Consider the following 11,801-nt stretch of genomic DNA (forward strand, 5'->3'; position numbering starts at 1 on the left):
GGATAAGTTAGTTCAGGCACAAACAACAATACAACAAAACTTTGATTTAGCAGACCTTGTGCAATGGACCAGTTTATGGCATTTGTGTAATTATTTCATTATTTGTTGTTAGCTGCGAAGTCGTGTCCGACTCATCGCGACCCTATGGACAACGTTCCTCCAGGCCTTCCTATCCTCTACCATCTTCTGGAGTCCATTTAAGCTCACGCCTACTGCTTAAAAGCACACCATTTGAATATTGTATTTAACTGATATAAGTTGCTGCAATTGTGTACTTTCATATTTAGTGCACATTTATGAACAAAGCACCTCCCCCTCCCCCATTAGCCTGTTAAAATGAAGTTCCACTGAATACGTGTATATGTGGTTTATTTCATTTATTTCTGATCAAAGTATCATGAGCATCTTTTTGCTAAGACTCTGGGTGGCTTTCTCCTTTGCTTGTCCTTTCTCCAACTCCCTTTTTGTTGGTTTTTTTTTACTGTTACTGTATTCCATTGCCTAATTGTGAAATTACCTCAAAAGACAGATTTGTAGTGCAACCCACCCCCCACCCCGCTTTTTCCTACTTTTAGCTGTGTTTTCAGTTTTTTTAGGTAGTGTGTCTAAATGTACTTGCATTTGAACACTTTTAAACTGATTAGTATCTTGAGTTTTTAATACTTGAGTCACATGAATGAAATTAAGGTTTTTGTTCATAAATAGTTTTCCTTGACAGTGTTGCCCCAGTACTCATTATTGCACTAAGTAATATCTGTACACTTAGAATTAAGTTTGATGTGTATGCAAAAAATATCAGGAGACGACAGAAGATCTTTCATTAATTAGCTTTTGGCATGAAGTTCACTTGCAAGGTTTTTGTCTTGCTGCTTTTGAAAGCTATTAATGTTGCCCCTCCTCTCATAAGGCAATGCTTATCCTTGTAATCTAAAAATGTGTAAATTGCTCTAAAGTATTGTGGTGATGACAGCCAGTAATGATTAAAAAGAAACAAAACACTTAGATTTACGCTTTTACAGTATTGCTGGGAAGCCAGAAATGAAAGCAAAGCACACTAGTGGAAAATGATCTTGACTAATGGGATATTGTTGAAATACTGAGTTGTATATTTATATGTTGGAAAATTATCCTGATGCTGAAGGTGTTCGTATATTTGTGTGAAAAGTGTATACCTTTTCCAATAAATAGTAATAAAAGAGAAAGAGGGACTTACCGTTTCCCAAGAATTAAATACAGATAGTGGGAGTTTCTATACATAAGATTCTTAAACATTTTCTTTTCTTTTCAGGAAATCTATCTAGTTTGAAAAGCCTTGGTCTGAGATATAACCGTCTCTCAGCAATACCCAGGACTCTACAACAGTGCAGTAAACTTGATGAGTTAAATTTGGAAAATAACATTATTTCTACTTTGCCAGAGGTAAGACACTTGAGAAGTAGGAGACCCTGTAAGTATAATGAATAAATAATTCAATTTGAGTAAAATGAAATAAGAAGAGCCACTTCATCATAAATTTTATAATACTAAAAAAAGTCTTGTTGACAGAATTTGCTTATTTATTTTATTTAATGTATAAACCACCTGATTCTATTCTGGCTTCATTATGTTAGTTTAATGTTGAAATGTGTGCGAGAGAAGGAAAGAGGCTTTTATTTAACACTGCCACACACTGCCTAAGGTTGCTCTGTTAAGGAGATGAGCGGTTTCTAAATGTGATAAATAAAATTAAATAAATTTTGAAAAATATTCAAATTTAGTAGCTATTATAATGATCTCCACGAGTTGACCTCAGCTTCATGCAGATGTACAGATGCATTTAAAACATTGGTGGAGCCTTGGTGGAGCAGTGGGCTAATGCCTCCTTAAGTAACACCAGCTGCCTGCAATTAGTGCAGGTTCGCATCCCACCAGGCTCAAGGTTGACTCAGCCTTCCATCCTTCCGGGGTAGGTAAAATGAGGACCCAGATTGTTGGGGGCAATTAAGCTGACTTTGTAATAATGCCACTTGGGGTGTGTGTGAAAGCCCTAATAAGCAGGCATATACATAGAATGAAGGCTACTGCTAAGCTTGTAAGCCTCCCTGAGTCTTCGGAGAAGGGCGGGATATAAATGGAATTAAAATAAATAAAAATAAATAAAAATTTAAAAGGCAACAGTAAATGCTGGTTAAAATAAACCAAGATAATCAGCAAATACTTCCAAATTATAAACCAAGATTTGGAATATTATTCCAAACAATACAGCTTTATCCTGTAAATTGAGATGTCACCCATCATCTGCCAGCACTTCACTTCAAAGTACTTCTCATATTAAATTTTAAAATTAAATAAATGAATAAAATAACTATATATAAAACAAGAATTTACTAGGCTATTCTGCAAATGCATTAGGAGGTGTGTGTTGTTAACCCTAAGTATAATTGTCTGTTTCTTAGTTACAAACATATATTAGTAGAATATTACAAGAAGGGTGTGAAAATGTTTAATCGTGATTCTTTGAGTGGAACTGGTAATTGTTCAGTTTATGGGTGTTCAGTTGCATAGAATTAGAAAGTACAAAAATGTGGATTTACTTATTTACATTCAATTTCCACAAAGACAATGTGGAGCAAGAAATCTGACATGATAATTGATTGTAAAGATACATATCTGTATAAATAAATATGGATTAATATTTCAGTTTAAAAGTAATATATAATGTTAATACAAATAATTGGAATTGCATTGAATAATAAATGATCTAGAAATAAGGCAAAAGAAATAAGGAAATCCATCAAATAAATTATTAATGTTAAAACTGATTGAGAATGAGTAAATATTGCTTGTAGACTTTGCTAATGGGAGAAAGTTGCTTAGTAATTAATCTCTCCTTCCAAGAACATTATGAAAGTTACTTAACTGTAATTAAACCTGCAAAAGAAACTGACTGGAAATCAGATTGCTTTATAAATGGGCTCCCAGTCTAAAACACCCTTAACAAATGGAATTTTGCATTTTTAAGTGCTGGTCTGTATATAATTTATAACTGTTGCTGAAAAGAGCCACTTATTAGCATACTAGTGTAATCCATTAAAGCATATCAATTTGGCTGCAGAAGAAAGAAAATGCATTTCTAAAGGAAACTGCAGAATTGCAAAACACACTAAGTTTTTAATGATGAAATGCTTGCCAAGTAAACATGTCTTAAAATATTAGCTGGAAAAAGCGGTTGTCCAATAAATTGTTTATATTGGGATTCTTTTAACAATAATACATTCAACTTTTAATTCTTAAAATACTTGTGCATTTCAAAATGCATTATGATAGCCTTGAGCTAGTTTTGGGAAGCATTCAAGATCTCCTGAAAAGTCAGCTACGCAAAGTCTTCACTGTAGTTTTGGAATGAACAGCTGGATATCCTACTCTGCTTTTAGAGTGAATAATATTTTCTCCTTAAAAATGATATAAATAAATGATTAGTATTTCATATGCTTAATATCTCTGCATCCTTTAAAGTTATACATTTTAAAATTCAAGCAGAGATAATCTGTTTTCCTTGGCTAAAGGTATAAATCTCTCCCGCCCCCTAACACCCCCACCACCACCAAGTAGCCTCAGACATCTTAGAATTGGAACCACAAGAACCCCTGAAATACGGCAATTCCAAAGAGTGGCAAGTTTGTCATCTCTTTATTATTTTGTAGCTACTCCTGAAATTGCTTCTGGAGAATGACTTAATTTTTGTTTTATAAAATGTGTGTTTGATACTTGTCTGTAAGTGGGTAAAGCACACCCTCTCAGAGATTGAGCTGTCTTTATATATACTTAACAAATGGCTAACATATGGTATGACATGTCAGAAAATGCAGGCATTACAGTTATTAAAGGTATTATCAAAAGCAGAAAACATCACTTTTAACGACATTACCGTTTTGAACAGATCATGATAAATAGGTTGAATATAAGAAAATAGCTATTCAAGTACAAGGAGATTAGAGTACATAAAGCATATAATTTGATTTGTTCACTTTGCTCTTGCAGGGTCTCTTATCCAGTCTTGTGAATCTGACTAGTCTAACTCTGGCACGGAACTGTTTTCAATCTTATCCTGTGGGTGGCCCTTCACAGTTCTCTACTATCTACGCTCTAAATATGGAACATAACCGCATTAACAAAATTCCTTTTGGAATTTTTTCTAGAGCAAAAGTATTAAGTAAGCTGAACATGAAGGTGAGGCTTTGTTTCAGGAATACGAATTTTCTGGTGTAAAATAAAATATTTTTTATGAACGTGCAGCCAAAGAGAATTGTGGCAGATACCATGGATACCTGAAATTGTAAGATGACTTTCCCAGGATTATTTATAAGACTAGTATCAAGAGTATAAATGCTTTCTTATGTAGTGGCGTACGTCAGGGGTCCTCAACCTTGGCAACTTTAAGACTTGTAGACTTCAACTCCCAGAATTCCTCAGCCAGCAAAGATGGCTGAAGAATTCTGGGAGTTGAAAGTCCACAAATCTTAAAGTTGCCAAGGTTGAGGACCCCTGGCGTAAGTAATAAATGATGTTGAAATTAGGGAGTTGCAAACATAGATCACTATTTTCTATAAAAGAACAAAGCTTAGACTGTACTTTCAGAAAATTTCTGTTGGTTAAAACTAAACAAACATTAAAGTGCTGATTTGGTTACTTAATAGTTAAATCTAGTTAAAAGTTGTTGCAGCACATATTTAATTTAAATTGTTGATTAAAATAGAAAAGTTAATATATACAACTGTTTTAATTGTTGCAGTTATGTGGGTGATAAGATTACAATTATACTAAACTGGTTCTTTTTTCAGAATCAGTAGGACATCTAATTAAGATTTATATTCATCACCACCTTCTATTCTGAAGATGTAGAATGCATTTTGTCCTTGGCTAAATTGATTGTGAATATTTCTTTCAAAAACAATTCCAAGCCCTTCTAATGATTATTTCTTTGAGAGGATAGAGTGAAATTTATGTTCTTTATGTGCTTCAATGAATATCATTTACAATTTATTATCCTTATTTTTTAAAAAAAAAACAACTCTAAAATTTATTTATGTTAAATTTCAGGACAATCAGCTGACATCACTTCCCCTGGATTTTGGGACATGGACTAGTATGGTGGAACTCAATTTAGCTACAAATCAACTCAACAAAATTCCTGAAGATGTATCTGGACTTGTTTCTCTTGAGGTGGTAAAAGTAGAATGTAGAAGACCAGATAAATAAATTCTAAGAAACCTGACCAATCTTGACATACTTATTGATAATTGATGAAACTAACAAATATACTCTGAAACAACCTAGGTTTAGAAGGATTTAGAAGGATTATTTAAATGAATTGCATACCAGATTTGTTTCTCATCAGAATACTTACATTGTGCACATTATGACACTTTTATGTGATGACAGGGAAGATATAGCTATTACATTATCTTAATCTGCAAGTTTTTATTTCCCTGTATGGTGAATATATAATGATATACAGATAGTCCTCAGCTTATGATTGTAATTGAACCCAGAATTATATTTGTAAATTATGATGGTCATTAAGCTTAATTTTATGACATTTTTTGCTGCGGTCATTCAGTGAACACAGTGTTCATTAAGCAAATTCATTACACCCACTCAGCATTTTTTTTTGATGGAAACTGGAAGTAAACATCAGTTTCCTACAAAAAAACCCTATAGTGGCTGTAAATGCAGGCCAATTGCCAAGTGTGATCACGTGACCACTGGGGGTAGGGTCAGTTGGCAGAACATCAAAACCATATTGTAAATAACTGGGGAGGTCAATCATAATGTCAACTGGTCACTAAGCAATTGTTTGTAAGTCAAGAACTACCTATATATTCATCTGGGTATTTTCTTGGTAAAACTATAAAATGCATGTGTTGTATGACTTTCTATATGAATTCTAACAGAACGAATTCAAGTTTGAGTGTGAGTATGGGAAGTGGTTGATGGAGGGAATCTTTTTATCTATTCTTTCCTTATTTTCCATTCAACTCATAAAAAATATAGCATTCCTTGTAATTGGCATGTACAGTTACCCTATATAAACAATTGCCTTCCTTTCTCATCTTTAGATATCTTTGCCCTGCCCTTCATATCTATTCCTCTCCATTTCTGTAGGGTAAAATAATATACATAAAAATTTTTTACTACATGCACAAAATAATTTTAATGCTTTTGTGATTAAATTATTCATGGAAAACTATTCTTATAAAATTAAAAATCTGTTGACAGGAATGTGAAAATGTAGCATTTTCCAGAGATCTTTTATAAAGTTTCTAGAAAAATGTTTTCTTCATTCTTGCCCAACAAAGAATTATTTATTTCACAAATCATATTTGCTGGAGCCAATATGGCATTAAAGTTCAACAGTAAACCGTCTCTAGCTCTTTTTATTTTTAAAAAAATATTTAGCTAATTCTACCATTACTTAATGGATAGCTCCGGTTCATTAAATATTCTCTATTAATTTTATTTTAGGTTCTTATTTTGTCAAATAACCTCCTAAGAAACCTCCCACATGGCATTGGAAATTTAAGGAAACTGAGAGAATTGGATCTAGAGGAAAATAAGCTGGAATCTTTGCCAAATGAAATAGCATACCTTAGGGATCTGCAGGTAAAATAATTACATGGTATAGCATATTTTGTCCAATTCAAAGTCTATATAAATGCCTTCCTGCCTTCTTGATTGATTGATTGTCTTTTTTTTAGCCTGGTATCTTTGGCCACTATACCATACTGGATTTCATGTCATTTTTTTTAAACTGCCATGTATAAATTGGTTCAAGTTGCCATTTGCACGCTGAGCCACACTCTGTTGTGTTATTTGGGAATGCCTACTGACACATAAGGAAGAGAAGTTAAGAAAGATGCTCAATTGCTCCCTAGCTATAGAATGTATTAAATGCATTTACTGTATAAATGTAAAAAAATTTATTTAAAAAAAATACACAGAATGGCATAAAATGTAATCCCAGCCTTTTCAGCCTTATGAAAGAAGTTAAAGCCTTCCTCTTCAGTCAGAACATTTAGCAGGTTTTTCTAATTTCTGTTACTTCCATGTTTATTATAAACTTAGCTGCTTTGAGTGCCCTATAGTCAAAAAAGTGACAATTTATACTGAGTAATAAATACAGAGAATGGTCAAAAATAAGACAGATTTTTTTAATGTACACATGAACATGTCTATGGAGATTCTCAGTCATCCAGGTCATAATTGTCCCAAAGATGCTTTTTCACAAGGCAGCTGGGCTTTTTTTTTTTTTTTTTGAAGACATTTCACTTCTTGGATGACAAGCGAAACATCTTCAAAGAAAAACAAGAAAGTTTAGTTGCCTCGTGAAAAAGCATCTTTGGTATACATGGACAATGACTTTACCGAACATTTCACGGTTCTGGTTCTTATGACACGTTCAGTGTTTTGGAGTAATGCAGCCCAGGTTCAGCCATTTTTTGTTGACAGAGTCAAAGGTTGTTCTAATGATAAAAAGATAGCCATTTTTGTTAATTCTTTGGTGGAAGATGATATTAATTTTGTGATTAAATTATATATTTCTTAACCAGCGACTGATCCTAACGAATAATCAGTTGAGCACTCTTCCTAGAGGAATTGGTCATCTTATCAATCTGACACATCTGGGGCTAGGAGAAAACTTTCTTACACAGCTTCCTGAGGAAATTGGTAAGACATGATGCATAAATTCATGGGCTGGTATTAATAAGGGACTTCTGATGTAGTTTTCTCAACCTCGGCAACTTTAAACTCTCTGGATTTCAACTATCATAATTTCCCAGTCAACACTGGGCAATGGCTGGGAAATTCTGAGAATTGACAGTTGCTGAGGTTGAGAAATATTGCTGTAATGCACCAATGAGATATTCATTGTAAGTCAGCATCTGGCAGCATTTGTTTTATTTAAGTTATTTCCACTCATAAGATCGATCTTGGGAATGTAAGAACCACAAAAGTAGAACTGATTGGAATATTTAAAAGTTCTACCATGTCTGCCAAGCTATTTTTTTACTTTGCATGTGACTAGAACAATTTTGTTAATAACTTGCATAATTTGTAGTAGTCTTCAGGGGAAAAAAGCCGTCAATATTGCTGGAACTCTATCCTCATCATGCATCATTGATCAATAGAGAATCTTTGAAAAATGTTTGAGCTTCCCACACAATGAGAAGTAATCATGATATTTAAGATTCATTTAATAGCAGTCTTGACATTTAGCACAGCATAATATACTCAAGATTCCCAAATGCAGGCATGAATTTGTTTCATTTCAATTTGCAAGTCCACTTGAAAATTTTTGTCATAAGACATTTGGCTTAATGGGGTCTCTTAAAAGTAAGATTTTGGAGTTGGGATGTCAGTAAGGAAAAAAAAATACTTTTCTAGCTGAAAGCGGCCTTAGGTTGTCAAAGAAATGTAATAAGGGTTTTTATCCAGTAGTGAGCTGATAAATGTTTAAGAACCAACTTTATCAGGTCCATTGTTGTTGCGTTGTGCCACTTGCTATGAAACGATTGATTGGCACACTAGGTGTTATAACTCATGTCTGCTATCAAGTGTTTGCAAAATTCCCCAAAATTTAACAATCTGCTCTGGTGAGCTAGGATAAGCCAGCTCCAGCAAACCAATTGGCTTTGTCCCTTCTAGATTCATATGGGTTTTTCTTTCCATGCCAGCACTAAAAAACTGCTGTTACTGCAAACTTAGAAATGTGTTTTGAATTCAGTGAACTGTTTAGATGCAAAGGATGATATGTTTGCTGTTCTCGGTAATTGGCAGAAAATCAAGTTAGCTAGTAGTAATTTCTATGTCACTTATTGTTATTTTATAACTAATATATTTGGTTTCAAAAATGCTCATTGTTTTGCAGGTACACTGGAGAATCTGGAAGAACTGTATCTAAATGACAACCCACATCTAAACAGCCTTCCTTTTGAACTGGCCCTTTGCAGCAAACTATCCATAATGAGCATTGAGAACTGTCCGCTCAGTACCCTTCCAGCTCAGATTGTTGCAGGTGGACCTTCCTTTATCATCCAGTTTCTCAAAATGCAAGGACCATATCGAGCCATGGTCTGACTGAAATCTTTCCCAATGATGTACAAAATATAAATGGCTTTTGTGGTGTCATTATGTATATAGTATCTAGGCTACATGGTGCCCAGTGTGGATAAAAGATGGATTGTCCCATACACTCTACTAAATGCAAACTGCACTGTTAGTATTGCGTATGTGTGTAAATATAATATAATATATAGATTGTATATTATATTATAAAACAAATAATATAAAACAGGCAAATTTCAGACCACACGTATGTGTTCCTGCTCAGAGGAAACATAGCCATTTAGATTTTTTTTCCATTGTAAATGCTTGTTCAAGTTTTCTTTAGTGAATTTGATGGTTATCTGGATAATTTGGGGTACCAGTTCACTGAAAACAATGTCAATTGACTGCTGATCAATTTAAGGGAAAATATTTTTAAACCAAGCCTTTTCCTGTTGGATAAAAAGCAACTTAGTCACACAAATTATTTTGTCATTCCTTGTAGTTCACATTTTGTGACAAAAAAAATATTGGAATTATTTGTATTTTCCTTTATTCTGGAAAATCCTTTTAACTTATTTTAAGTTTTAAAACAAATGGTCTTGTATGTTTACAGTCAGGGTATGTCACTGGATTGGGGGTGGTGTGGGATTTACTCTGTTTTATTGAATCTGGAAGTTGTATTCTTCTTGCTGAGGGCTTTTTATTGACTGATTCATATTGCAAAAAAAATAAGCAACTAGTTAGTGAAAAGAAAGTAAGTCCAACAGAAGCTTGAGTTCCTTTGAATTCATCAGTTATAAGCATATCATAGTGAAGAAGCAATTATTTTATGGTTGCCTCATTTAGCATAAGCAACATTTTTCACTTTAAGAAGTGACAAATTTGTAGAAAAGTATCATGTTCTTTTAAGATTTAGTATTGCGTCAATGATGGATCTGAAATGCAACAGATAATTGTAAGGGTTTTTCCTGGTCTTTGTGCAATTAATGAATGTGTCTTTTTTGAAACCCTGCAGTATACGTAAAATTTATGGTCGGTTGACAATGTTACTCTGGTTTTATATCTTGCCTTGCCTTGTACATCCTCCCATTATTATGGAGTGTCTGCGTCAAAGCACAATATCTTCATGCTGTGCTGTTTTGCTGCTGAACTAAATGCACTTTTCCCTGTAAAAATGGGACACTTGCTTCAAAATAATCAGTTCAGTACCATGATTTATTCTTTTAACCTCATCCTATCAATCTCAGTATTAAAGACTGGTCTGTTTGGAAAATAAGGACACTTTTTCATTTGTATTTAGAATGTGATTGCTCAGTAGAAAACCATTAAGTGATTGAATAGAAAACATGCGGTTTATTGTCATTTTCATGGCTGTACAAAGGGCTAATGATGCTGCAGTGATTCTTGTTCCTGCACTTGATGTGCCATTTCGAACTGGATGCTCACATAGCAATTACATTTGAGATAAATTGGTTTTCAGTGTCAATTCATTATGATGGGTTTGCTTAAGGGATACTAGAATTAAAAAGGGGTTCTTTAAATTATACATCACAGATGCCAGATAATTTTTTTCATCTGTGTTAAAAGGTTTTGTATTTTTTTATTTTGATATTAATGTCTATTTGATAGGCATAATCCAGAGATCATCAGATATACTTATCCTGTTGAAATCAACACAATTCACTCATAAACACCAATAAGTTCTGAGTAAATACTCCTTAAGATTGTTTTGTAAGAGCCATTGATTTTAGTGGTTGTGAATGTTCTTTTAGATTGAGTTAGCATAATTTACTGCCTTCATCTGTGAGGTGAATTTTAGCGTTCATTAATTTTATCTCTGGCAAGGAAGAAATCCTTTAAGAAAGGCAGGTAGAGATATAAAACCTTAAAGGGCTATTTTAGATGTCAGTGGATTTGCAAAATATTATTGGGTTGGATCCAGATTTATACATATCTAATTGGACTGATAGAAGCAGGCTTAGAAGGATCTCATCAAGGGAATTGCTGAATTTGACAAGTTTTTGGGATTGTTTGCTGAAAAAGAAGATAATTGATAACAGTGTCTTTCGAAAGATATTGGTAAACTACATGGAGAAACTCAGACCATAGGTCACCGGGAAACTAATGTGGAGAAAGCAATCCAATCTTACCATTTCTATTAACCAGTATAGCTGAATTCATACCATCGATTTTCCACCACTTACTTTAAAGTAAATATATGAATATCTAATTAACCTGGATACTTGTTAATAATGTATAGTTGCAGCTGGCTACAAGCAATCTGTCTGAATATTGAAGTGTTAAAATACAAAGATGCTTATAGTGGTGGTGAAAAGATTAAAATCTACTTTTTTGCTGAAGTTGTAAACTCGTTCCATTTATTTAGTATGTGTATATTTAATACGTTGCCCACATGCACTTTTATTTTAGGTGGAAATAATCATCTTCCATTCAATTGTTTCTTTTACTTTTTAAAGTCAGAGTTTAGCCATGTGTTAGACATTTTTCTAGAAATCTTTAGAGTTAAAGTAGGATAGTACACTCATAATAGGCAGGATTCACCTACCACTTGGTGGAATTGTGGCAGATTAAATTTATAGTTTAATCTGTAAATATATTGATATAATTGTTCATGTTAAAAAGATTATTTGACTATTTTTCTTTAAAAAATCAGTTGCATGTTAGAAACTTTTTATTTATTCACTGAGGTTTTT

The 11,801-nt window shown here is 33.4% G+C and overlaps 1 protein-coding gene across 4 annotated transcripts in view; it reads left to right on the forward strand.

Moving 5' to 3' along the window:
* SHOC2 (SHOC2 leucine rich repeat scaffold protein) overlaps nt 1-11,447 on the forward strand; it is a 58,217-nt gene extending 46,770 nt beyond the window's left edge. For all 4 annotated transcript variants that reach the window (XM_081329542.1, XM_081329543.1, XM_081329544.1 and 1 more), the window contains exons 4-9: nt 1,289-1,419; nt 4,021-4,209; nt 5,080-5,202; nt 6,505-6,642; nt 7,590-7,707; nt 8,909-11,447. In XM_081329542.1, coding sequence (XP_081185668.1) covers nt 1,289-1,419; nt 4,021-4,209; nt 5,080-5,202; nt 6,505-6,642; nt 7,590-7,707; nt 8,909-9,117 — 908 coding nt within the window. In that variant the 3' untranslated portion in view covers nt 9,118-11,447. The remainder of the gene's footprint in view (nt 1-1,288; nt 1,420-4,020; nt 4,210-5,079; nt 5,203-6,504; nt 6,643-7,589; nt 7,708-8,908) is intronic.
* Nucleotides 11,448-11,801: the final 354 nt, after the last annotated feature.

This window comes from Vipera berus, assembly GCF_964194415.1.
Source record: "Vipera berus genome assembly, chromosome: 5".
NCBI lineage: Eukaryota > Metazoa > Chordata > Lepidosauria > Squamata > Viperidae > Vipera > Vipera berus.